Here is a 27,709-nt window from a genome sequence, read left to right on the forward strand (position 1 = left end):
CCAAAGAGACATTTTGGTGTGGCAAATTTTGACCCCCATTATCACTAGTGGGAGGTAGAAGTCTGTTACTGTGACAAGTTCCAGATTATTCTTGTAGAATCCTTGGACTATTTATGGTTTGGCTTAGTTCAAAAGTTCATGGTTCTCACCTCCCCCTCCCCCCCACCCCCAAGAAGGTGCCTAAGCCCTGCCTTCTTTAACTTCTGCCAGGTCCATTTTAAGTAACTCTCTTAGCAATATGGACTCCATTTTTTTAAAAAAATAGATTTTATTTATTTATTTATTTATTGGCTGAGTTGGGTCTTTGTTGCTGTGTGGGGGCTTTCTCTAGCTGCGACAAGCGGGGGCTACTCTATGTTGCGGTGCGCGGGCTTCTCATTGCGATGGTTTCTCTTGTTGCAGAGCACGGGCTCTAGGAGCATGGGCTTCAGTAGTTGTGGTACACGAGCTTCAGTAGTTGTGGCTCGCGGGCTCTAGAGTGCAGGCTCAGTAGTTGTGGCCCCCAGGCTTAGGTGCTCCATGGCATGTGGGATCTTCCCAGAACAGGGCTCAAACCCATGTCGCCTGCATTGGCAGGTGGATTCTTAACCACTGCACCACCAGGGAAGCCCCTGAACTCCATTTTGAGGGCTTTTTTCCTCAAAGGGTGGGAGTCTAACTTCCATCTCCTGGAAACTTGCTCCAAGCTGCAAAATTATCTCTTGTCATAAAGTTACGAGAAGTTTGTTTTTTCCTCTGGACAAAAGATGGTCACCCCAACTACCAATGAATCCAGCATGAACTGTGTGTTACAAATAGTGAGGTCAAGTACTCTCACCTCATGACTAGCTATTGTTTATCTTGGGAACATGTAGGCAATAGACTTTTCTGCTTGGCTATAAAATTGTGATTTGTTTTTATTTTATTTTTCTTTGTGATTTGTTTCTGATTTTGCAAACTCTTTAGTGTCAGCAAATTGCCTGTGATTTGCATCACATTCTGGTTTAATGCTTATTCAATTAAAAAAAAACGCTTTCATTTCTCTACTGCTTTTGCAAAGAGGTTTTCTGATCTGGGAAAATATTTCATTTTAAATTATATTTCCCCAATAGCAGGCAGTGTCCACACAGCCTCAAGGCAGAAAGGCCACTAAAGGGGATCAACCTCAGAGCGATTTTAACATGAGGTGGATGCAGACCTCCAGGACCTGCAGCTGAGAACATCTCATGGTGAAGCTGGGGCTCTTGCGGGACAAATTACTGTGGGAATTTTAACGTCTGGAGACATCCCCCATTATCCATGTGGACAGTTTGTGAATGAGAGGGCCACAAATGTCAAGTCTGAACCAGAAAGATGGAAACACTTGCATAAGGCGTGACCACCACCCCCATCCTCTCCATCTTCTTCCAGGTCTTCTGGAAACTGTGCATGCACTGCAATTCCCTGTCGGTGCAGGGGGCGGGCTCTGGGCGTGGCCATGGCCATCAAGTGCAGCACCTAGACTGTGGCCAGGTATCCCAAGGTAGCTTGCTGGGGTGGGCTTGGAGACCAATACAAGGGTGGGATCTGAGAAAACGGAGGGACATGGACTTCACTACACCTCACCTTCAGAGCATTTCCGGGACTGGTGATCATTTATATGTTTTATGGTAAATCGTCCTGCCAAATTCTCTAGGGATAAAAATTAAAATATCTTTAAAACTACTACTGTGTTGCAGCTTTATACACCAGCCAAGACCAGCGAGTAGTGAAGCTAGTGAACCAAATCAGCCAATAGAAACCTTGGAATGAGGAAGAGGAAGGGACTCTGAGGGGAAGTGAGAGTAATTCCTCTCTTACTTGTCTCTAACAGGGCTCAGCTGATAGGAGAGAGGATGCTAGGACATATTAAAGTTTTGAATGTTACCTGCATCTGACATTTTAATTACCGCTTTTATTGTCTAATCATGACCCTAAAAATTGTTGACGGTGTCTGCAGATTTTTTTCCATGAGCGTCAGAAACATGGCAAAGGAAAAAACATTTTTCCTATTATAACAGCTGGGTTCTCCTTGTTTATATAACAGTTACATATCTGACTTTGGTGATTTAGAGCAACGTCTTTCAATATAGTACTTAATGTCTCTTGTATGTGACAGGGACAGATACAATAGTCTTAATGAAGCTGCAAGACCGTTCAATGCCATTCAAAGACATATATCTCAAAGTTCTTGAACAAGTTCACTGTTAGTATTAGCCTAAGTTTTTGTTTTTTGTTTTATTTTTTTAACATCTTTATTGGAGTATAATTGCTTTACAATGGTGTCTTACTTTCTGCTTTATAACAAAGTGAACCAGCTATACTTATATATACATCCCCATATCTCCTCCCTCTTGCGTCTCCCTCCCTCCCCCCCATCCCACCCCTCTAGGTGGTCACAAAGCACCTAGCTGATCTCCCTGTGCTATGTGGCTGCTTCCCACTAGCTATCGGTTTTACATTTGGTAGTGTGTATATGTCCATGCCACTCATTCACTTCATCCCAGCTTACCCTTCCCCCTGCCCGTGTCCTCAAGTCCATTCTCTAGTGGGTCTGCATCTTTATTCCCATCCTGACCCTAGGTTCTTCATGACCATTTTTTTTTTTTTAGATTCCATATATATGTGTTAGCATACGGTATTTGTTTTTCTCTTTCTGACTTACTTCACTCTGTATGACAGACTCTAGGTCCATCCACCTCACTACAAATAACTCAATTTCGTTTCTTTTTATGGCTGAGTAATATTCAATTGTATATATGTGCCACATCTTCTTTATCCATTCATCTGTCGATGGACACTTAGGTTGCTTCCATGTCCTGGCTATTGTAAATAGAGCTGCAATGAACATTGTGGTACATGACTCTTTTTGAATTACGGTTTTCTCAGAGTATATGCCCAGTAGTGGGATTGCTGGGTCGTATGGTAGTTCTATTTTTAGTTTTTTAAGGAACCTCCATACTGTTCTCCATAGTGGCTGTATCAATTTACATTCCCACCAACAGTGCAAGAGGGTTCCCTTTTTTCCACATCCTCTCCAGCATTTATTGTTTGTAGATTTTTTGATGATGGCCATTCTGACTGGTGTGAGGTGATATCTCATTGTAGTTTTGATTTGCATTTCTCTAATGATTAATGATGTTGAGCATTCTTTCATGTGTTTGTTGGCAATCTGTATATCTTCTTTGGAGAAATGTCTATTTAAGTCATCTGCCCATTTTTGGATTGGGTTATTTGTTTTTTTGATATTGAGCTGCATGAGCTGCTTGTAAATTTTTGGAGATTAATCCTTTGTCAGTTGCTTCATTGGCAAATATTTTCTCCCATTCTGAGGGTTTTTTCGTCTTGTTTATGGTTTCCTTTGCTGTGCAAAAGCTTTGAAGTTTCATTAGGTCCCATTTGTTTATTTTTGTTTTTATTTCCATTTCTCTAGGAGGTGGGTCAAAAAGGATCTTGCTGTGATTTATGTCATAGAGTGTTCTGCCTATGTTTTCCTCTAAGAGTTTGATAGTGTCTGGCCTTACATTTAGGTCTTTAATCCATTTTGAGTTTATTTTTGTGTACGGTGTTAGGGAGTGTTCTAATTTCATTCTTTTACATGTAGCTGTCCAGTTTTCCGAGTACCACTTACTGAAGAGGCTGTCTTTTCACCACTGTATATTCTTGCCTGCTTTATCAAAAATAAGGTGACCATATGTGCGTGGGTTTATCTCTGGGCTTTCTATCCTGTTCCATTGATCTATATTTCTGTTTTTGTGCCAGTAGCATACTGTCTTGATTACTGTAGCTTTGTAGTATAGTCTGAAGTCAGGGAGCCTGATTCCTCCAGCTCTGTTTTTCTTTCTCAAGATTGCTTTGGCTATTCGGGGTCTTTTGTGTTTCCATACAAATTGTGAAGTTTTTTGTTCTAGTTCTGTGAAAAATGCCATTAGTAGTTTGATAGGGATTGCATTGACTCTGTAGATTGCTTTGGGTAGTATAGTCATTTTCACAATGTTGATTCTTCCAATCCAAGAACATGGTATATCTCTCCATCTGTTTGTATCATCTTTAATTTCTTTCATCAGTGTCTTATAGTTTCCTGCATACAGCTCTCTTGTCTCCTTAGGTAGGTTTATTCCTAGGTATTTTATTCTTTTTGTTGCAAAGGTAAATAGAAGTGTTTCCTTAATTTCTCTTTCAGATTTTTCATCATTAGTGTATAGGAATGCAAGAGATTTCTGTGCATTAATTTTGTACCCTGCTACTTTACCAAATTCATTGATTAGCTCTAGTAGTTTTCTGGTAGTGTCCTTAGGATTCTCTATGTATAGTATCATGTCATCTGCAAACAGTGACAGCTTTACTTCTTCTTTTCTCGTTTGGAATCCTTTTATTTCTTTTTCTTCTCTGATTGCTGTGGCTAAAACTTCCAAAACTATGTTGAATAATAGTGGTGAGAATGGGCAACCTTGTCTTGTTCCTGATCTTAGTGGAAATGGTTTCAGTTTTTCACCATTGAGGATGATGTTGGCTGTGGGTTTGTCATATATGGCCTTTATTATGTTGAGGTAAGTTCCCTCTATGCCTACTTTCTGGAGGGTTTTTATCATAAATGGGTATTGAATTTTGTCAAAAGCTTTTTCTGCATCTATTGAGATGATCATATGGTTTTTATTCTTTAATTTGTTAATATAGTGTATCACATTGATTGATTTGCATATATTGAAGAATCCTTGCATTCCTGGGATAAACCCCACTTTAGCCTAAGTTTTTAATGTTCCTTTTTAAAAGACTCATTATAGATGTGCAGATCTTGTGGTCAGAGCAGTCTTTCTATTTGCAATCATCTTTTGTATAAAATCTCTCCTTACCTAAGTCCAGATATTTTTTAAAATTTTGGCAGTCGTAAATATTATATATTACAATGTGCTTAAAAAATGTAGTGTCTCTATTTTTCTGATACAGAGTTTAATGCACTAGGTCAAACTACTTCCTGTGTTTTTCAAATTTTTGAAGTCTTTATTTTGAAGTCTTTAATAATCTTTAATAATTTGCATCTGTTTTTGTAATACTACAGGGAGACATATGTCAAAATCTTCCTGTGATTAAGGAAATATCCCTTTTTTTCCCTTGTGAATTAGTTTGTTTTGCTCCCTTGTACATTTTACAAGCAACAATTTCCCTTAAGCAAGGTGGATTCATGAATTTCACCTATGACTGGCTTCTCTCCAGATGTTCTGTTTGATGAAAAGTTTCACCATCCATTTATTTATTTGCATGAGAAAATGGGAGTCCATGCTGAAATCTCTTTTGTGCCAACATGGCTAGTTGGCAATAATACATAATACAGCATAATTTACATAATCTACCTTCTAAAGATCTGAAAATCTATCCCTGACACTGTATATATGTATATATATTTTTCATTAAAAAATGTGTCTAGTGCAGGAAACAAATGCATGGAATAATTTGATAATAGGGTTGAGCATTCAGTTAAATCTTAGTGAACTGCAGAGGTTTAAAATTGAGCATGCATAGAATAAATGTAATCAAGATAAGAAATCTATCAAAATGGTTCCTTAGTTTCACAACTTGGAAGAATCCTTCCGTGTGTCAAAACCAATATTTGCAATAAAGATGGGAAAGTTTTGATCCATTCTTCATTGATAACAAAATAACAGAGTTATACAATTTAGAAAAAAACTTAATGAATGCAGCAAATTTGGAAGGTCTTTAGGCAGCATGAATCATCATTGGTCATCAGAAATGCATACTGGGGGATATCTTAAAATTATAATGAATGGGGCAATGTATTTAACCAAAAGCCAAACATTACTAAGCATCAGGAGATAAATACCCAAGAGTAATTTTTAAAAATTAATGTGTGTGGTGAAGTTCTCATCCAAAATTCAATCTGTGGGGGATAGTCAGAATATTATTTTGGGAGTGAAATCTTTTCAATTTATGAGTAATGATGCTCAAGCTTTCTTTTTTTTTTTTTTTTTTTTAATTAATTAATTAATTAATTTATTTATTTTTGACTGTGTTGGGTCTTCGGTTCGTGCGAGGGCTTTCTCCAGTTGCGGCAAGCGGGGGCCACTCTTCATCGCGGTGCGGGGACCGCTCTTCATCGCGGTGCGCGGGCCTTTCTCTATCGCGGCCCCTCCCGTCGCGGGGCACAGGCTCCAGACGCGCAGGCTCAGCAATTGTGGCTCACGGGCCCAGCTGCTCCGTGGCATGTGGGATCTTCCCAGACCAGGGCTCGAACCCGTGTCCCCTGCATTAGCAGGCAGATTCTCAACCACTGCGCCACCAGGGAAGCCCCAAGCTTTCTTAAATATCAGTTAATTCAAATGTAATGAACATCGAAAATCTATAATCAATGCTTAAAACTTGTGAAAGATTATATAATATATACTGCAGTGAAACCTTACAGATTAAATATACGTTAAAAGACTTTTTATTCAAAATGCTTTTATCACATTAAAAAATTCTTACTGGAGAGAAATCTACCTTTAGGGATTTGAAAGAAACATATATTTCATGGTGGATATTAACTCATGGAAATTGCCTTAAATATTATAAAAGAGACCATTGGAAATTCGATAAATCTAGTTTGCTTCCTTTAGGGTTCATATAAAATAATATAGACATCCCTATCAAACGCCCCTGGAAATATTGCAATAGTATTTTTAAGGTGAACACAACTTCAATAGTCTTCTAAAGAGTACATATAGGGGCTTCCCTGGTGGCGCAGTGGTTGGGAGTCTGCCTGCTAATGCAGGGGACACGGGTTCGAGCCCTGGTCTGGGAAGATCCCACATGCCGCGGAGCAACTGGGCCCGTGAGCCACAGCTACTGAGCCTGCGCGTCTGGAGCCTGTGCCCCGCAACGGGAGGGGCCGCGATAGTGAAAGGCCCGCGCACCGCGATGAAGAGCGGTCCCCGCACCGCGATGAAGAGTGGCCCCCACTTGCCGTAACCAGAGAAAGCCCTCGCACGAACCGAAGACCCAACACAGCCAAAAATAAATAAATAAATAAATAAAGTAGCTATAAAATTAAAAAAAAAAAAAAATTAAAAAAAAAAAAAAAAAAAAAAAAGAGTACATATAGGGTTTGTTATTCACACCTGACAGAACACTGAGAAATAGAAAATAAAAAAGAGCTAAAATGTAAAACAATATTTTTATTAAAAATATTCTTCCTAGTTACTCTTGGATAAATGTAAAGTGAATTAGAGATTGTTATATTTAGAAATTACTGACAAATGAATTATGACGTCACAGAAATTTATCCCAAAGGTACTTATCATTCGCCTCAGGTGTGGAATAGAATAACAAGTACTATAAAGAACAATACAGTTTATATCAATTTTTGATTTTTAATTTTTTTAAAGCAGTGGTTGGTGACCTAAATCATCACATGCCTCATGCCTCTACCTCCCCCTGCCCAGGTCTTGTACCTATGAAAGTCTCTGGGACTGAGCCCAGGGCTGAGCAAAGGGTGAATGGGGAATGTAAATGGATATGATGTTCTGATGGACGTCCGTACGAAGTGGCCCATTTCCCACCCGTAGAGTTTTGCATTTCACATTCAAGTTTGCATTTCTTGCACAGACAACTGCACTCCTTGCTTAATTATATCGCTTAAATTAAATTCTAATTGCAGGAGGCGTTCCTGGATCCAACTGTCTCCCCACATCGACTCCGAATCCAGGTCCGGGTTCCCAGACCGCAGAGTCCGCCTCGCCTCTCTCTCAGGACCCGGCACCCCTTTACAAAAACGATTTTTGACTAAACTCGTTTTCAACTACTTAAAACGTAAACGTCTTAGCTTTCAACAAGTGGCCTCTCAACTCTAAGTTTTCCCCTTAAATTGTTTGAAACATCAACTTAAAACAGGCAAGGAGCAGCCCGGCTCCGCGGCACAGGAAAGAAATTCAAAGTGATCCAAACTCGGAAAGAAAAGCATGCCCTTGGGGAGCTGCCAAGGGGCGCCCCGGCCCCGCCCCGGCTCGGCTCCGCCCCGCCCCCCCGCGGTCCCCGCCCCGGCTCGGCTCCGCCCCGCCCCCCGCGGTCCCCGCCTACACCTGGCCGCTATTCGCGCCCCTTCCCGAAGGCGCTCCGCCTAGGCCCCGCCCCCAGCATTCCCCGGAAGGAGCGCGCACGCGCAGCATCTCGCAGACCGGAAGAGGCTAGCGGGGTCCCAAGGTCACGCCGGCGTCTGTGAGTTTTCGTCTTTTTGAGTTTAAACCTGAGCGTCTCAGTCCACAGTCCTATACGCCTGGAGTCTTGGGGTTGCTACGGACGTTAACATTCCTGCACCCGTGCCTCTTACCTTCGGTAAGTTCTGGCGTCCCGGTGAGAGTTCCCGAAGCCTGACCGCTTCGCTGCTGGGTCGGGGGTCCGCGTTCATTTTCGGTTAAAATCTTTCCGCGTCCTTCCCGCCCATGGATTTTGGGCCTTCGGGCCATTAGACCCGCCTGCCGCGTTGCTGTCCTGTAAAACCCTTCCCTGACCACTCCTCCCGCCCCGCGCTGTTCAGCGTCGTGGCAGATGGACTTTTGAGATAGATTCAAACACTGCGCGTCTCCCCTCATCCTCGTCCCTCTTGGCCCATTGAGGCCTGGCTTCGCTCCCTGGCCCTGGGATTCAGCAGACCCCACCGCCTTCCTGGGAACCTCCCCCCGTCCCCCCCTCCCCCTTAATAAGAGGCCCAGTGTCTCGGAAGAGCACACTTTTCAGAAGGATGGGATTTAGGACTGAAGAACTCGGGGTGCCCCAAGAGCAAGTCACCTCCCCCGCGCGGGGATCTGGTGCTTTGTGGAAGTGATGATTGCAAAGGGGAGACCAGGAAAGCGGCAAGACAAGGGAGTGAGGACGATCAGGAGAAAGAGAGACAGAGGGAGAACGAAGAGAAATAGAAAAGTGAGAGGGAGAAAAGATCAGTGAGGCGGCGCATAAAGAAAAGGCAAAAATAGAGGATCTGGGAAGGACTTGAAGAGAGACAAAGTGAAAAGGAATAACTCGGCAAAGTAGCAAGAGGAGAAAACAAAATAGAAACACAGAGGAAAGGGTGGAGCTCCAGCCACGAAGGTCAAGGCACTTCAGACAGAGTGGTTAGGAGAAAAACAGTTGGGGGAGCTGAGTGCAGGGACAGAACGAGGGCTTAGGGTTGGCAGAGTGAGAAACAGCGCTGAGAGAACCTAACCAGCTAGGGATGCCAGTGAGGCGGGGCAGAGGGGGTGTAATAGGAAAGACAGTGTAATGGAGAGCAGAGGAAACACAGAAATGCGGGGAGAAAAAGGCAGACATATATAGAGATTGGGAACAGACTGGGGAGAAGGAGAAACTGAAGTTGAAATAGGTTTCAAGCCTTGTGCAAAACAAGTGTAAGGAAAGGAATAGAGAAAAGAGGAGAAAGCAGCGGGAGTGAGAGAGGAAACACAGAAAAGGAGAACGATGAAGAGAAACAAGGAAAGGGAGACATAAACATATTAACAGAAATACAGAGGAGGATGAAAGGAGGGGAACCTGATTCTGCGTGAGTGGTGACTTGATGGGATATGGCTAAGGTGTGATATATTGACTTGTGGCTTTGTAATATATTTAGTTTAAAATTTGCTTAATTGTTTTAATTTTACAGATGAGAATGAGAGTTGCAAAACTCCTGTTTGTAAGGCTTGTGCGTTTTATAATTATTCGCCTCACAGTGTAGCTTCCATTTGCAGCCCTTTACTCTGACAACGAGGGGAGACTTGTCTGTGAGTTGTGGGTTGCCATCTTTGCTTGGAATGGTGTGAGGACAAGAAATTACTGAATCCGTCACTACGTGGTGCTTTTTAAGGGAATAGTAAAACCGTTGCTTTTTCTTCTTTTAAATGGACATACATTTTTGCACCCCTCTTGCATTTAATTCATTTTTTTAAAAAGCATATTGAGGTAAATTTTAGTATACCGAATTCCCCCTTCTCTGTAAATAATCATCAGCTTCTGAAATAAGCTTCAGTGGCATGTGATAACCAGCTGTCATCATTCTATTCTAAATATGAGGTAGTCTCAATTAAAAAAAAAAAATTTGACCGCAGAAGTCATTAGATTAAAAAAAAAAAAGAGTCCCAAATTGTTTTCCCTTTTGAATATATTGTGTCTAGTTCAGATTATAAACCCTGCATTCTTTCTACCCTTTGTCATATGTTGGAACATTCTGTAGTACTTAGTAAATAATTTTAGACTGTTTCAATATATACTTGGTAAGGGTGTCTAGCATCTTAATGGTTGGAACTTAGTTTAGTGAGTTAGTCTAATATTCAGCAGCCTCTTTTGTCCCCTTTGTGTGATTTGTTGAATTAGTGAGCTGTGAGCTACAAAGTAGATGTTCCCCTCAAGTCCCTTTTGTCCATTCTGTGAAAATATTGAGGGATGGGCTGGATTGACTTGAAACTTTGTTCTAACAGAGCCCGTCTGTTCATGGTAAAGAAATTTGCACTGATCCTATTTCCATAGCTAACCCTCTTTAAAAGTTTCAGCACCAAAATCTGTGTTCATCATTTTATATTTCTTCAGTGTTTCACTGTGATTTTCTGCAAAAGAGGGAGTAAATGCTTGGGATCAATGTGATTAAAACCACAAAAGAGGTGTCTTTTGCTCAGGTGTATTAAAGATGATCCTGGAATTTTTAAAAGGGGAATGAGATGATAAGGACAAACTTCTCACTGTCTCTTCTAGGCCACCCTTTCAAAAGTCAGTTACATGCAGTTCTCACTCAGCTCAGATGTTCTCAAGGTAACTTCCCTTCTGGGCCTCTGTGAACCTACCTACAACACCGAGGTGATGAACAAGATCAGGATTGCTGAATGACAGCGATCCCTAAAATGATTGACAATATTGTATGGATATCTATGTGGCATTTTTCTGCAAGAGGGTGACCATTGTAATTATAAGCTTAAAAGAGTGCCAGGCCAACAACGATGATGAAAACTACTAGGAAAGGTGCAGGGCTCAGAGACAGAGTCTGTCTCAGAGTTCTGTCTCTGCATCAGGAGTAAATCTGAAGTTAGACCATTTCAGTACCTGTCATTAACCCCTCTACTGGCTTCCCATTGCCTGTGGGACAAAATCCAGGCTCCTGGATATGACACCAGAGAGCACAGGCAACAAAGGAAAAAATAGTTAAATGGGCTTCATCAAAATAAAAAAACTTTGTGCATCAAAGCACACTATCAGCAGAGTGAAAAGGCAACCCACAGAATAAGAGGAAAATTTTGCAAATCATATATCTGATAAAGAATTATTATCTAGAATACATAAAGAGCTCCTACCACTGAAAAACAAACAAAATTGAAAAATAGGCAAAACACTTGAATAGACATTTCTCCAAAGAAGATAAACAGATGGCCCATCAGCTCATGAAAGGATGCTCAGTATCACCAATCGTAAGGGAAATGCAAATCAAAACCACAGTGAGATACTACTTCACACCCGTTGGGATGGCTGTTATCAAAAGAAACTGAAAATAACAAGTGTTGGAGAGAATGTGGAGAGTTGAAACCTTTGTGCATCGCTGACAAGGATAAAATGATACAGAAGCTGTGGAAAACAGTGGTAATTTCCTCAAAAAATTAAACATAGAATTACCGTGGGATCCAGCAGTTGCACTTCTGGGCGTATACCCACATCACAGGGACTCCACCAAAAAAGATTACTACGGCAGAGAGAAACCTCACCCTTTTTTACAGCCAAGCAGACACAACCCATTATGTCCATGGTCTCAGGATGAACAGTGATTTGTCCCCAAGTAAGAGGACGTGATGGTACCGTTTGTCAAACATAGTTCATCACCTTCTGCTTCCAGCTGTTGCTGGAACCCCATCCAGTCAAGCTTTCCCATCTACCATCCCACTTTCCTTGTCAGAGGCTGTAGTGTCCTCCCCGTTTCTAAACCCACTGGTTAATTCACAGTCTTTGTCTTGTCCTATCAGCAACTGTTGATCACCCCCTCTTCCGTTAAACACTTTTTTTTCTCATGGCTTGCAGGACATCCCAGTATTAAAAAGTAAACTTAAACTGTCATTTGAAGTCCGGCCATCTGTTTCAATTTTCTTTGCTCCTTGTTCACTTTTCATTTTCTTCTCCTGGTTTTGCCTCAACCCCTGGTCGCTCGCTGATGGGGGCAGGGCCCCAGGCTCCATCTGGGGCCTTTTCTCTGGCCGCACCCAGTGACCTTCCACATCAGCCTATCTTACGGCTTTAGACACCCTGACGTCTCCCAATTCCACATCTCCTTCTCAGACCTCAGCCCTGAACTCCAGACTCCTGTCGTCCAGCTGTACCCTTCGCATCCCTGCTGGCGTGTCTCACAGGCATCTTCTTGCCACACTGTCCAGACATTAGCTCCTGGACCCTGCGGTCCTCCACATTTCCGTTGAGAGCTGTGGCATGCTTCTTGGGGCCAGTGTGACCATCTTGGCTGCTTTTCAAATATACAGGATGTTACATTATTCGTATGTGTTTTAACTTGAGATACAAGAGAATTAGATGTTAAGATGGATGAGACAATACATGGTTTCCAAAATTCACTTGGGACGGGGTAGAAAAATGTGTGAAGACCACGGGCCTTGCTGATCTGCTTCCTGCAGTACTTGTGTGACATCATCTCCTGCTTGTTTCCTCCCTCCTCACTGAGACTGAGCCACACAGATGTCTTTGCTTTTCCCGGGGTCAGGGTCACCACTGCCTCAGGGATCCCTAGAACTCTGACCCCTCAGATGCACGTGGTGAACCTCCTCCCCCAGATCTTTGTTCTGATAGCACACCTGCCCCCATTCTCAGTGGGGCCTTTTCTGAGTCTCTCGTTTAACTTTCCAGCCACGCTCCTACCCCTGCCCTAGCCTGTAATGCCTGCTCTGTGTGTTTCTCTCTGCTCTTTCCCGTTCCACTATCCAGATACAGGGGGCAGGGCCCGAGGAGAGAGCAGGGCCATGGAGTGGGAGGTGTGCTGGGGTTGACCCCTCTGACTGATGCTCAACCCTGACTTTACGTTAGATTGCTGAGCCATTTTCAGATACCTCTTTTGTGCCCAGTTCCCGTAGGGTTTTCTTCTAGGTCATGGCTGACTGGGGCCCAGCCTCGATGATGTCTAAGTAGCCTCAGGTGATCGAATCTGTATCCAGCCCTGAGCACTAGGGCTCTGGCTCATCTGTTTCTGAGGACTGAGACCAGCCCCTAAACTAGAGGGGTGGAGGGGGTGCTGTCCTCTGCATGGCCTTCGGTCAGGACTGGGTCTCTGACTTGAAGGGGAGGGTCAGTCCTTCCTAGGTCCCCACTGCTGCAGCTTGTGTGTGCCTTAACCAGGAGAGGAGTGAGTTCTGAAGAAAGGGGTCAAAAACCTTACAGCAGAGGACTGTCTGTTCCACGTGCTGAGGTCCTCCCTGTGTGTGGTTGTGGTACAGGAAGGGGGTGTGTCGATTCCAAGCATTAAACAGCATCTTTTGACACTCAGGATTGACGTCTCAGGACTCACCTTGCCTGAGAGAGAAACCCTGAAGAGGAAGAAGAGGAAAAGGACAAGGAGTCAGGAATGACTCTTTCTCAGGTAAAATCATATTCTTAGTTTACTATTCAGGCCTCTCTGTCCTGAAATGCCATTTGGACTTGATAATTTCTCACTCTCAAGTATCCTGCCTGACAGGTTTGCTCAGACTCACCCCACGGCCTTCCTTCAGTCTTCTCTCATTGCCACACAGATTCTATTCTGTATTTTTACACACTCTATGTATTTATGGAGATCAAAGTTAAATTTTCTAATGTATTTTTTCTCAATTTTTGCAGTGTTTTTTAATAACCAGGCTACTATAGAATAATGTTGACAATCTTAATTAAATTTAGTACAATTTATACATGTTCATTGTACCAAAAATGCTGAAATGCACAAGTAAAAAATAATAGAAAATGAAGGTGTATTTAAAAAATGTCATTTTAGACACTACCACTTTTATTTCAGTTAATTTTGGCGTGTATATGTTTATAGTGCACCCACTTGTGTATGTGAGCAGGAACCCATGGTGTGTATAAATGACACCATGATTTCCTAAATAAGTCTTATATTTATTTTAACTTTGAAAGTGTGTCTTACATGCTTTCTACGTCCTTAAGTTTTCTCCTACCGTGCCATGTTAATGAGTTAAGAGCAGTAAGAATAGTCCTCATTGTATGTATGCATGTGTGTGTACGTGTATATGTATTGACCTTTCAGCCAGTTCTGTGTTTTCAGCCTTGAACTTGTTTCAGGTTTTCTCAGGAAACAACTGTGTCATCGTACTTTTAATGTCATATCTGATACTTAAATGTATGATGCTGTAGGTTCTGTTCTAAAGCCGGACCACCTGGTCCAGGTGATGGCTGCCATTTATTAGCTGTTGAATAACAGAGTTGGGTCCTCTGTAAGGTGGGAATAAATTGGATGCTATGTTGTTATATGAGTTAATACTTATAAAACATTTGGAGTAACGCTTACTGTATGGTAACTTTTGGTTGTTACTGTAATTATCATTATCCCATTTTTTCAATTCTCACCTTTCTTTAAAGCTACTGTGGACTTTGTCATCCCTAAAGACATTACTGTACCTCATCTGGAAGTTAGTTATTGTTTGGTGTATAATGTCCGGAACTTGTGTTTAGACAACCCTTTGTTGAATTTTTTTCATTTGTGTATATGTATATATATATATATTTTTTTGCATGCAATTTTAAATTCCTCAGTAATTTAGTAGATTTGACATCCTCTGATAGAAAAGTGTAATAAAGCAAAATTAGGGATATATTGTTCAGGATTCTCTTTGTGGCTCTATCAGAACACTCACTTCTATCTAATTGATGCTCGCACCTCTCTCCTCTTCTCATTTTGTGTGAAGATAAGGACTCTCCTGATGGCCTCTTGGTGAAATGTGTTCTCATTTCAGGCACTGTTGACATTCAGGGATGTGGCCATAGAGTTCTCTCAGGAGGAGTGGGAATGCCTGAACCCTGCTCAGAGGGCCTTGTACAGGGACGTGATGTTGGAGAACTACAGGAACCTGGTCTCCCTGGGTGAGGATAGTTTCCCTCCAGAAATTGGGATCTGCCCTTGGGTGTCTTTGCATTTATCTTGGGTCTCTTGGGAACCCCTGCCTTGTTCGCCTAAGGTTGAAGCCATGTTGATTCAGAAATGAGAGGCTTTATAATGGAGTGTCTGGAATTTAAACCTTCTCTTTCTTCAGTTGATCTGTCCATGACGTGCTAGGTGGTGGTGGTTCTGGAAGCTGAGTAAGCACAAAATCTTATTGCGAAATTTTAAGCTATCTGCCTGATTTTACTCCTGCACTACTGGTTTAGTAGTTCTTGGAAGAAAGCTACGTATCTGTATATTTAAAATATTCTTTAAGCATTTGGAAGAAGACCATCATTGAAAAAATTTGTGAAATATTATTCTGTCCCATCTGTATTGCCCTTTTCAGTTGGACAAAGGGCAGGAATTGTATTATGGAAAAGTCACAGCACATCATTCACCTTTTTTCATGTAAGCAGGAATCTCTTTCTGAGGTGAATATTATTTTCATCTTGGAGCAGGGGAGAGAGCCCTGGCCTCTGAAGAGTGAGGTGAAAATAGAGAAAAAAAAAATGAGGTGGGTGGGAATGTATCAATGATACGAACATACGGAAGAACTCAGACGGCAAAGAGGTGGCTACTTCATCAGATGTTTTTTAGGAAATTCTTCCTAAATGTGAGAGGTCTTTGGGAAGACAGAAGTTTATTGCTGTGAGCTCGCGAAGGAAATTGTACTTCTCCTCCTCTTATTCATGTGTCTTAAAAGTTTCCTCCCATCCCAGTGGTATTCCACCTCGTTGCAAAGTCGAAGGCAAAGTCTTTATCCTGACTCACAACTTTCTGTTACCTGCCGTCTGTGACCGTTTTTGTGTTTGGGCTTTTGGGGAACCAGCCTCTCATTCTAGACTCCGTTCTCAGTCCACACGCATCGGAGCTGAGGTCTCTCTCGTCCCGGCTCCTCTCCTTCTCTAGCTTCCATCCCCATTTCACATACGTGAGAGACCTTCTTTTGGGGATGGGGGACACCGGCTGCTTATCCACTGCATCTGGGGCCCCAGGCGAGTACAGGGGCCTGTCTCAAGCCCTCTCTTCCCCTTCAGGTGCCTCAGGCATTTCTTCGTTTCTGCTTTTGCCTTTAGGAGCATGTATCACGGGACTAACATGCATCTTTTGAGATTGTTCCTCAGCAGTATTGTAAAGACAGTGGGCGGAGAGAACCTTTCTTTGATCCCCAGTCCTTCACGGGGAACATATCTCAGGCACATTTTGGGGTTTGTAGGCAGACCCCAGGGTCCATTTCAACATCCCACAAAATCTGAATCCCTTACTTTACTCTCGTATCTTTTATTTTTCTCTCTCTTGCAGTGCCTACTTAGTATGCAAATGTGGAAAAACTTGGGCTCTACCTGATTTCATATTTTTTTTGAGTGTGTGTGATTTTGCCTCTGAAACTTGCTTCTGAAATACACCTACTTGGTGTCTGAGATGTTATTCTCTGTTTTCTGCTGTGATAACCCACCCTTTAGGTGCTGGACAAGCTCTAGTGAACTCTCCCAGGAGGAGTTTCACTGGGTAAAAGAAAATTCTGAGTGGAGAATGCTTTGATTTAGATGTTACAGTATCATCCTGCTTCATGGGGAAGTGCCCTCTGAAGTAACTGAGTAGAGTGGCCAGCATGTTCCAGGATGCTGAGATAGAAAGTATCATGAGAGCCTGACACAAATGGTTCCAGTTGTCCTTCTGGGTTTTGTGGATCACCACAAAAGTGTCTATCAAGAGCAGTGTGGCAGTGTTGATTAAGTATACTAACGATCATCCTGTTTGATTTGGGGTTGTCTCGAGTACAGGGATTTATTCCAGGGAGAAAATTGCCAAGTTCATAACCACATATCAGTGAGACTGTTGGCCAAACTGTTGTTCTTGCAACAGTGTTCATTACATGTGTATGCCATTGTTTATTGTTCAAAAAAGTATGATTAACATTCATTCCCTGCTAGGCAGTTTCTCAACATTTTCGAAACTCTGTCCCCAGTCCCTGGCAACTACCAGTCTGCATTCTGTCTCTGTGGATTTATCTATTCTGTGTATATCATATCTTTTGCAATATTGCCTTGACTCTTCAAGGCCCTTTGCAGTTCCGTATGAATTTCATCATCTTTTCCATTTTTCCAGAAAATGTTCTTGGAATTTTGATAGTGTTTACATAGAATCTATAGACCATGTTGGTGAATATTATCATAAATATGAAGTGTCTTCCCATTTATTTAGGTCTTCTTTCATTTCTATCAACAATGTTGTTTTTTTTTTTAATTTTTTTTAAAATTTTTTTAAAATTTATTTATTATTTATGGCTGTGTTGGGTCTTCGTTTCTGTGCGAGGGCTTTCTCCAGTTGTGGCAAGCGGGGCCACTCTTCATTGCGATGCGTGGGCCTCTCACTATCGCAGCCTCCCCTGTTGTGGAGCACAAGCTCCAGACGCGCAGGCTCAGTAATTGTGGCTCACGGGCCCAGCTGCTCTGCGGCATGTGGGATCCTCCCAGACCAGGGCTCGAACCCGTGTCCCCTGCATTGGCAGGCAGATTCTCAACCACTGCGCCACCAGGGAAGCCCTTTTTAAAATTTTTATTGGAGTATAGTTGATTTACAGTGTTGTGTTAGTTTCAGGTGTACAGCAAAGTGAATCTGTTACACATATACAGATATCCACTCTTTTTTAGATTCTTTTCCCATATAGGCCATTATAGAGTATTGAGTAGAGTTCCCTGTGCTATACAGTAGGTCCTTAATAGTTATCTATATCAGCAATGTTTTGTAGTTTTCAGTCTATATGTCTTTCATCTCCTTGCTTAAATTCATTCCTAGGTATTTTATTCTTTGGATATTATTGTAAGTGGAATTATTAAAAAAAATTTTTTTCAAATTGTTCATTGTTGATGTATAGAAACACAGCTGATCTTCATATGTAGATACTGTATCCTGCAACTTGGCTGACATCGTTTATAAGACTAGTTGGTCTTTGTGTGTGTGTGTGTGTGTGTGTGTGTGTATTTTATGGAATTTTCGTTATACAGGATTGTGTCATCTGCTCATGGAGATAATTTTCCTTTTTATTCTCCAAATTGTATACTTTTAATTTCTTTTTCTTGCCTAATTGCTCTGGGTAGAACTTCCAGTATAACATTGAATAGCTGGATAGCAGTGGTGAAAGTGGGCATCATGTCTTATTTCTTATTTTAGGTGGAAAGCTTTTATTATTTCATCATTGACTGTGTATGATATTAGCTGTGAGTTTTTCATAAATGATCTTTTCAGGTTGAGGAAGTTCACTTTTTGTATGCTGAGTGTTTTCATCATGAATGGTTTCTGGATTTTTTTCAAATATCTGTTCCGCATACAATGAGATGATTATGTAGGTTTTTTCCCCCCTTCCTACTATTGATGTGGGCTATTATATTGATAGATTTCCATATGTTGAACCAACTACCCTTGAATTCTTGGTACAAGGCTGGCTTTTTTATGATGTATAATCTTAATTTGCTATGTGTTCAATTGGCTAGTATTTTGTTGAGGAATTTTCATCTATATTCATAAAGTATGTTGGTCTGTAGTATCTTTTCTTGAGCTGTTTTTGTCTAGCTTTGGTATCAGAATAATGCTGGCCTCATAGAATGAATTAAGAAATGTTCTTTCTTTTCAGACTTGTGGTTGCCAAGGGGCAGAAGAGGTGGGGGAGGGATGGATTGGGAGTTTGGGATTAGCAGATGCAAACTATATATAGAATGGATAAACAACAAGGTCCTACTGTATAGCACAGGGCACTATATTCAATATCCTGTAATAAACCATAATGGAAAAAGGAAAAAAAAAAAGAAGTGTTCTCTCTTTTATTTATTATAGGGCAGGTCTAGTCGTAAGAAAATCCATCACCTTTTGTTTATCTTGGAAGTCATAACTTCTCCCTCATTTTTAAAAGACAGTTTTGCTAGAGATAGAATCGCCTGACAGTTTTTTTTCCTCTGTCAACACTTCAAATACGTCATCCATTGTTTCTGGACTCCATGGTTTTGGCAAGAAATCAGTTTTTAATCTTACTGAGGATCTTTTGTATATGACAAATACCTACCTTCTCCCTTGCTGCTCTTAAGATTCTCTCTTTCCCTTTGTCTTTTAACAGTTTGATTATAATTTGTTATCGGGTGATTCTCTTTGAGTTTTCCTACATGCGGTTCATTCAGTTTTTAGATTTGTAGGTTCATGTCTTTATTCACATTTAAGAAATTTTTGACCACATTCTGATATTCTTTCTGCCTTCTTTCTCCTTCTCTTTGGGACTCCCATTATTCATATGTTCGTCCACTGATGGTATCTACAGGTCTCCTAGGCTCTGTTCATTTATATTCAGTCTTTTTTTCTTTCTGCTCCTTAGACTAGGTAATTCTGACTGATCTACCTACAAGTTTGCTGATACTCCCTTTTGCCTAATCAAATCTGGTGCTGAACCTCTCTAGGAAATTTTTCATTTTGATAAATTTACCTTTCAGCCCCAGAATTTCTGTTTAGTTTCTTTTTATAATCTCTATCATTTTATTGATATTCTCTATTTGTTTAAACACTGTTTTCCTTACTTTCGTTAATTCTGTGTCCATCATTCCCTTTAGCTTAATTAGTTGATTTAAAGTGTTTGTTGATTAAGTCCAAAGTTTGGGCTCCATTATGGACAATTTATGCTATTTATTTATTCATTTTTCTGTATGGGTTATATTGATACTTTATTGTTACTTTGCCTGCTTTGTAACCTTTTGTTTAACAAATGGGATATTTTGAGTATGTTGAAACCTTGGAAACCATAATTCACTCCTCCCCCCACGCTCACCCCCCTGGATTTTGTTGTTGTTTCTTGTGACTGCTGTTGTGTCTTTATTTCTCTCAACTAATTTTGTGTGATGTGTTTTCGTTGCTGTGTGTGGCCACTGAAGTCTTTGTTGACTTATTGGTCAGTTAGTGATTTGACAGATTTCCTTAAACACCTGGAACCAAAACCAAAACAAAACCACCTTATACTCTTTGTAGATGAGCTCTTTGTGTTGGAGAATTCCTTAAACGCTCAGGCAAGGAGTTTACAACTCTGCCTTAGCATTCACTTCTTGCAGAAAATCTGATGTTCAGCTGGACATGAGGGCTTAGGAGCTTCTCAGGTCTTTTCTTATATTCCCAGTCCTAGGCATGCCCAAATCTATCTAGATTCCCTGGAATATGTGGGAGATTTTCAAAGTCCTTAATTCCCAGTACAACTCACTCCCCACTTTTTTCTCAGGGTTTTTGATTTGTCCATTGTTGGCCCAAGTTGTTATCCCTTGCCCTAGGTGGCAGTGGCTAGTATATTTACCTTTAAATGTTTTTGACCAAGCCCTCAGGTTAGCAGTTCCACCTAGGTATAGTTTTGCAAGTACTTTGAGCCAGTCCTTTAGGTATCCATCCGGCAGATCAAAACAACAAAAAAAAACAAAACCAAAAAACCAAAACCCAACCAGTTGAAATTCTTTATAAGGTCTGTTCTGTCACCTCTGGTTCTGGAAGCCTGTACCAGCCTGTGGGCTCTCATCTTCAAGGCCACTGCCTAGCTGAGGAACAGGGATGGGTCAAGGTAAGAAAAAACAGCTGCCTTTTTCTTGGTTAAGAGTGTTCCTGGTAGCTGGAATCCTTTGATTAATTTCCAGAGTTCTTATAAAGTTGATTCTGACAGTTTTTGTGAGTTCACTTCTTGTTTTGTACATAGAAGTACATTTGGCGTTCCCTGCTTTGTCAGTTTTGTTGTCATGTTTCCCCATTAATTTCTGTAATATTACATATTTACCTGGACCTTTTATTTCAAAATCAGTGATTTTTAACATATTTTCCAGTTCTCATATTGTGTGCTCCTTTTGAAATATGTCCTTTCTTTTAGTCTTATAGGTGAATTCTTTAGAATTCCACAGACACTGTGTGTGCGTCTGTGTGTGTGTGTATTTAACAAATGTAAATGCTTATTATTTATGATTTATGGCTGGATTTGTCTCACATTACTAAAATATTTATTACTGTTTATTTTGCTTAACAGATAATTAATATTTAGCATATGTTATGTAATATAAGCACAGTGAACTAATCGTTAATGTTGCATTATGCCTATTTTTCATGGGTATAGTTGTATAACAAGTATTCAAAGTAATGTTTTGCTATTCTTACAGTGTTGTTTTAGTGTTGTATACAAGTATTCAGTAGTGTTTTTTTTAATATTAATTTTCTTAAGAAACTTTTCCTCCCTCCCTTCCTTCCTTCCTTCCTTCCTTCCTTCCTTCCTCCCTCCCTCCCTCCCTCCCTCCCTCCCTCCCTCCCTCCCTCCCTTCCAACCGCCATGCAGCATGTGGGATCTTAGTTCCCCGACCAGAGATTGAACCTGTGCCCCCTCCCTGCATGGGAGCGTGGAGTCTTAACCACTGAACCCCAGTGATTATTTTTAATATCTTTTATTTTTCAAATGTTAGACAGTTGTATGCCTCCCATGAGTTGGTGTGTGCTTTGGGGTGCCTGTGAGGAAATTCCTTTTCTTTCAAGGTTATTGTAACTTTTGATAACAGAGCATTTGAAAATAGACTTCCCTGAAAATAATTTGAATTGCGTGTAATCACCCTTTCTTTTTAGAGGAATCTTATTCATTTGTGTTCCTAAACATTTGCAGACCATGTTTGTAAAGCTTGATAAGTCTGTTAATCATGAGTTTTACCTTTGGTGTAATATTATATTTTTCAGCATAAAATATCTATCTTCCAATCTGGTTAAAAGGAAGCCTTATATCTTACAGATATGTCTACCAGATGTATGATCAAAGAATTATCACCAAAAGAGGACATTAATAATGGAGACTTATTTCAGACATTGGTTTTTGAAAGACTTGTAAGTCATGATTTTGATGATTTTGATTTCAGTGAAGTCCAGCAAAATATGCACAAGTTTGCGAATCAGTGGGAATATGAAGAAAAAAGTTACAAAGGAGTGACTACAGCCCCTTGCAAAAATCTCACTGGTAGTAGAGATCAACAACATCATAAATCCTGGAATAATTTTCCTTTAAAGCAGAATGTTTCTGTAAGAAGTATGTCTCAATATTACAAATATTACAAGTCATATATGAGGAATAAGGAACTAAAAAGTAACGTAGGCTATTCAGGAAACAAGTTTTTGAAATGTTTGGAAAATAGGCTTGGATTAAGCCTTCATTCACATTTGGCTGAACTGCAGATTTTTCAAACTGAGGAGAAAATTTATGAATGTAATCAAGTTGAGAAGTCTATGAAAAACTGTTCCTCAGTTTCACCACTTCAAATAATTCCTCCTAGTGTCAAAACCAACATTTGTAATAAAAATGGGAAGGTTTTAACGCATCCTTCATTGCTTACACAACACCAGAAAACACATATTAGAGAAAAGCCCTACAAATGTAATGACTGTGGGAAGGCTTTTAGCCATTGCTCAGTCTTAGCTAATCATCAAAGAATTCATTCTGAACAGAGACCTTACAAATGTAGTGAGTGTGGCAAAACCTTTAACAGATTCTCAAACCTCACAAGGCATCAGAGAATTCATACTGGGGAGAAACCATATAAATGTAATGTATGTGGTAAGGACTTTATGATACGTTCACACCTTTGGGGTCATGCGCGAATTCATACTGGAGAGAAACCTTACAAATGTAATGAGTGTGGCAAAGCGTTTTCTGAGCATTCAAATCTTGCTCAACATAAGAGAATCCATACTGGAGAGAAACCTTATAAATGTAACGAGTGTGGTAAGGATTTCACCACACGTTCACACCTTTGGGGCCATGAGAGGATCCATACTGGAGAGAAACCATACAAATGTCATGAGTGTGGCAAAGCTTTCACTGGGAGTTCAAACCTTACTCAACATAAGAAAGTTCATACTGGAGAGAAACCATATAAGTGTCATGTATGTGGCAAGGCCTTCAGTCAGAATTCAAGCCTTACAGTTCATCAGAGAATTCATACTGGAGAGAAACCTTACAAGTGTCATGAGTGTGGCAAAGCCTTTAAGCAGTACTCAAGTCTCAACAGACACCAGAATATACATGGAGTGAAGATACAGATGTAAAGTGTGTGGTAAGGTTTTTATTAAATGTTCATATGTTTGGAGTGATGAGAGAATTTATACTGGAAAGAAACCTTACAAGAGAATATATTAAGGCCTTCAGGAAATGACCTGGCCTCAGGATCACCAAAGATTTCATAATGGAGAAAATGCTTACAAATATAATGAGTGAGGTAAATTGTTTAAGCAGGTTTCAGAATGTACTGTGCATCAGGGAATTATTAGTAGGGAAAACTAAGTCTAGTCCTTCTTGAAGATTAGTCAAATCATGTTACACTCTGCAGAGTAATTAAAAGTTAAAATCATTTAAAATTCATGAGATGGTGGCATGGGGGGTCAAAGGATCAAGGATGTGTGGAAAGGCCCACTTATCAAGTTATGAAATGTTTTTATTCTTAGATTTCTTGGTAAGGCTCTATTTTTAGTGACTTTCAATCTGAGGTTCAAAATCTGTTAATGGTGTTATATTGTCATCACAGACCTCTCATGTGCTGCCATGATGAAACACACCTGTAAAGGAACTTTTTAAAAATTTCGGTCCTAATGTAAAAGGTGATTTGTTTTAAATTTTCTTTCCTTTATTTTTGGTTTTTGTTTTTAATTTTCAATTGCACTTGTTCATTGGTGGTATATATACATTAACCTTGTATCCTGCAGCCCTACTGTAGTGTTTTATTGTACCACACTTTAGGGTATTATTGTATTGTAGGGTATTTATTGTATTGTAGTGTTTTATGTACCGCACTTTATGGTATCATGAAATTGTTCAATTCCAGTGATAGGTGCCACCCCGTTTTGTTCATGGCGTAAAGAGCCTCTCTGTTACCATACTAATGTTGACGGAGTCTTACAGTCATTAAATCCGAATTGGTCATGGGCCAGGTTCCTGTTGTTCTGTGTTGCAGTCAGAGCATCTGCATTTTATTAAGATCTCAAAAGCTTGATGCATAATTGGTATTGGCATATAGAAAAATCTTTACTCATAAATGGAAACTTGTCACGGCCAAAACTACAAAATAACATACCACTAATCTAAAACATGCTGACAAGTTACGAAAACAACTATATATAGGTCTAGATTATTGGAAGAACGTAGCTAACCTTCTTTTTCAGTATATCATGATGGTTAAATACTATACTTTGTTACCATCTCCACTAAGTTGAAGTCCCCATATCTGCTGCTCACCAATGTGTGAATTTAGTGAAATCACGGAACTCCCTGTGCTTAAGTTTTCTTCCTCTTTAGAATAAAAATAGTAGTAGTTTCCATCTCCAAGATTTGTGATGAATGAAGACGTTACTGAGCTTCCTAGCAGTGATTCTTACATTGTAAAGGTTTTTCAGAGTTACATATTCAACTCTTAGAAGGCTCTTAATGAAAGTAAAACTTAAGTAAATATTTCTCAGTGAGAACTAATGGTAAGAGGAGAATATTGAATTTCAGTTGAAATGATAAACGTAACCATTGCTTCAGGTTCTCTTGCAGCATCCCCCAGAAGAAATATGTCAGTCATTGGGAACTAACAGATCCTCCAGGTTTTTTTGGCAATAGAAATGGTCGTCTTATCACAGACTATGATTAGAATCCTGGAGAATTTCTCTCTTCTTTACCATTATATCTTGCTTTCCTTCTCTGGGTGAAGGTTAGGGTCCACAGATTTGATGGTCAGGCACTTGCTTGTAGCCAACTCCTTTGTCTTCATCTTTACAGGAATCTCCAGGACAGTGATGGCTTTTGGGCAGAAACATTTTCTCAGCGATTTTGGTTGCAAATTTGTTTACTGTGTTCACAGAGTGATACTGTTCTATATTTGTGTAAGATGTAACTATCAGAGGAAACTAGGTGAAGGTTCTGAATGCCTCTACTATCTTTGTACCTTCCTGTACATCTGTGATTATCTCAAAATAAAAAGTTAAAAGGGAATGTGGTTTGCTGTGGCTTTTACAAAATTCAAATCCAGCTGTTTGTTGATATGAGAATAAAAGATATGATAAATGAGTCTAACAATAATTCTTACAACTGTCTACTCATCACCTCTTCCTGTTTCATGAGTATTGTAAATGTGTATGTGTCTACATTCTACATAATACAGGTCTACTCTACTTCCAAGAACTCCTGAATCAGGAGCACAAGGGTAGAACTAGAGAATTCGGTGTTTAATAAAGTGTTTGCTGTATTATGGATTGGTGGATACTTGTTTTGGAACCACCACCAATCCTGCATGAAGTGAGCAGACCTTCTGAAGAAAGAGGAAGACCAAAGTCTAGAAGCACCATTGTGATTCTTTTCATTTCTGAATCAACAGAGCTTCAATCTTGTCCTTAAAAACAGGGATCAGAAGCTTGGTTGTTCAAGGCAGGGCTTCTCAAGAGCCTGACCGTGGAGAAAGATGCGCAAGCACAGGTCTTACCTTTTGGATGGTATGTGTCTTCTAATAGGGTTCTCTAATACCGTATGTCTGCACAAAAACTGTGGGTGGGGTCCAGGCATTCCTAGTGCTTTTAAGAGAATTTTATGGGCATATTGGTGAATGTCATAGTTCCTGAAATAAAACATACACACTTCCAGTAGTGACAGTTGGGGAGATTCTTTTAATTTTATACAGCATGAGACAAGAATAGGAGTATAAAGATAGTTCTGGTGTACTATGAGGATTACTAGTTGAGTTTTGTGGCAGAACTTCTGGGTCCTGACAAGTTGTTTAACCTTTGTGAGTCTCAGATTGCTCCTTTGAGGTGGCACCTGCTCTGCAAATCTCAGTTGAGTATTGTGAGGCTCACAGGAACCTTCCTGTGCAATCATTTGGTAAATAGAAGGCACTATGCTTGTGTGAGCCTTCCCATTATAGGGCATGTAACTGTATTCTAATTCAGGGGATTCTCAATTTAAGAGCAATTTATGCTCTTGTAAGAGCATACCACCTCCAAAGCCATTCTCTCAGCCTTGGTGTGAGTCTCTTTGGGTTCATCTTGCTGGGGACTCTCTGTGGGTCTTATACCTGGATATCTGTTTCTTTCTTCAGGGTCAGGAATTTTTCAGCCGTAATTTCATCAAATATATATTTTTTAAAATTATTTATTTTATTTTATTTTTGGCTGCATTGGGTCTTCGTTGCTGCACTCAGGCTTCCTCTAGTTGTGGCGAGGGGGCCGGGCTACTCTTCCTTGCAGTGCACAGGCTTCTCATTTTGGTGGCTTCTCTTGTTGCGGAGCACAGGCTCTAGATGTGCAGGCTTTGGTAGTTGTGGCTTGTGGGCTCTAGAGCACAGGCTCAGCAGTTGTGGCGCACGGGCTTAGTTGCTCTGCGGCACGTGGGATCTTCCGGGACCAGGGCTCGAACCTGTGTCCCCTGCATAAACAGGTGGATTCCCAACCACTGCGCCACCAGGGAAGCCCCAATCAAAGACATTTTGAACCCTTTTCTCACTTCTCCTTCTGGGACCCCTATAGTGGGAATGTTAGTACACTTGATGTCCCAGAGGTCTCTTAAACTGTCCTCATTTTTTAAAAATTTGTTTTTCTTTTTGATGTTATGATTAGATGATTACCATTATTCTGTCTTCCGGATTACTTATACTTTCTTCTGTATCACCTAGTCTGCTGTTAATTCCTTCTAGTGAGGTTTTCATTTCAGTTATTGTATTCTTCAACTCTGACTGATTTTTTATTATGTTTTTTGTTCCTTGTTAAAATTCTCACTGTGTTCATCTATTTTTCCCCTCAAGTTCCATTAGCATTCTTGTTACTAATGCTTTGAACTCTTTATCTGGTAAATTGTGTATCTCTCTTTCATAATTGTTTTTTCAGTTATTTTTTTTCTTTTTCTTTCATTTGAAACAAATTCCTCTGTCTTCTCATTTTGGTTAACTTTCTCTGTCTCAATGAAATTAGGTGAGTCAGTAAACCTGTCCTTATGTGGGAGCGTCTCTATGCAGTTGCGTGTGCCCAGTGGCTTTGGTGGGAGAGCTGGATCTGAAGTAAGCATAGGTCATGTCTTCCCCAGGGTTGCTATCAGCTGTCACCTTGGTGGGAGGTGCGGCTGGAGATGGAGGAGATAGAGCCAGAGCCAGGTGCGAGCAGGAGCTTTCCCTCCCCTCTGCTCAGTGGCCATCACCACCCTATTAGGGATGGGGTTGGGTCCCAAGGTGCTGGAGCAGAAGCCCTGAGGGTAGGGTCCAAGCTGGTTCTGTTTCCTCTGAGTGTGTGCCCTCCATCCTCCTGGCAACAGCACCTTCAACCCAAAAGGAGCGATGCTGAAGCAAGAGGGGTCAGAGCAGGTGCCCGGTGTGGGCTGGAGTGTGCTGGGACGTTCCTGGCATGTCAGTCAGAGTTCCAGACAGCTCCTGATCCGGCGCTTCCGTGAGCGCCAGTAATGACTGCTCTCCCCCTCTTCAGATGCAGTGCCGGGTCTAGCCTGCTTTTCACCGCCCCCGCCCCCCGCCCCTGCTGCCCCAAGTGCACATTCCCCTGCAGTGGTAGTCTTTTCCCTAGTGGGGAGCT

At 40.8% G+C, this 27,709-nt stretch overlaps 2 protein-coding genes across 9 annotated transcripts in view; one reads left to right on the top strand and one right to left on the bottom strand.

Annotated features, from left to right (window-relative positions):
• Window positions 1–27,709, bottom strand: part of LOC103003407 (zinc finger protein 665-like) — a 311,171-nt gene that overhangs the window by 74,294 nt on the left and 209,168 nt on the right. The gene's annotated exons all lie outside the window — the stretch shown is intronic.
• Window positions 8,172–27,709, top strand: part of LOC103011735 (zinc finger protein 677-like) — a 37,674-nt gene continuing 18,136 nt past the window's right edge. For 3 of the 8 annotated variants that reach the window (XM_057533563.1, XM_057533567.1, XM_057533565.1), the window contains exons 1-3: window positions 8,172–8,322; window positions 13,481–13,573; window positions 14,940–15,066. In XM_057533563.1, the coding sequence (XP_057389546.1) occupies window positions 13,559–13,573; window positions 14,940–15,066 (142 nt within the window). In that variant the 5' untranslated portion in view covers window positions 8,172–8,322; window positions 13,481–13,558. Of the gene's footprint in view, window positions 8,323–13,480; window positions 13,574–14,939; window positions 15,067–21,905; window positions 25,209–25,541; window positions 25,952–27,709 lie in introns of those variants that run through there. The other 5 variants (XM_057533561.1, XM_028165922.2, XM_057533562.1 and 2 more) reach the window with 5 other exon arrangements.

Source organism: Balaenoptera acutorostrata, chromosome 19 (assembly GCF_949987535.1).
Source record: "Balaenoptera acutorostrata chromosome 19, mBalAcu1.1, whole genome shotgun sequence".
Taxonomy (NCBI): Eukaryota; Metazoa; Chordata; class Mammalia; order Artiodactyla; family Balaenopteridae; genus Balaenoptera; species Balaenoptera acutorostrata.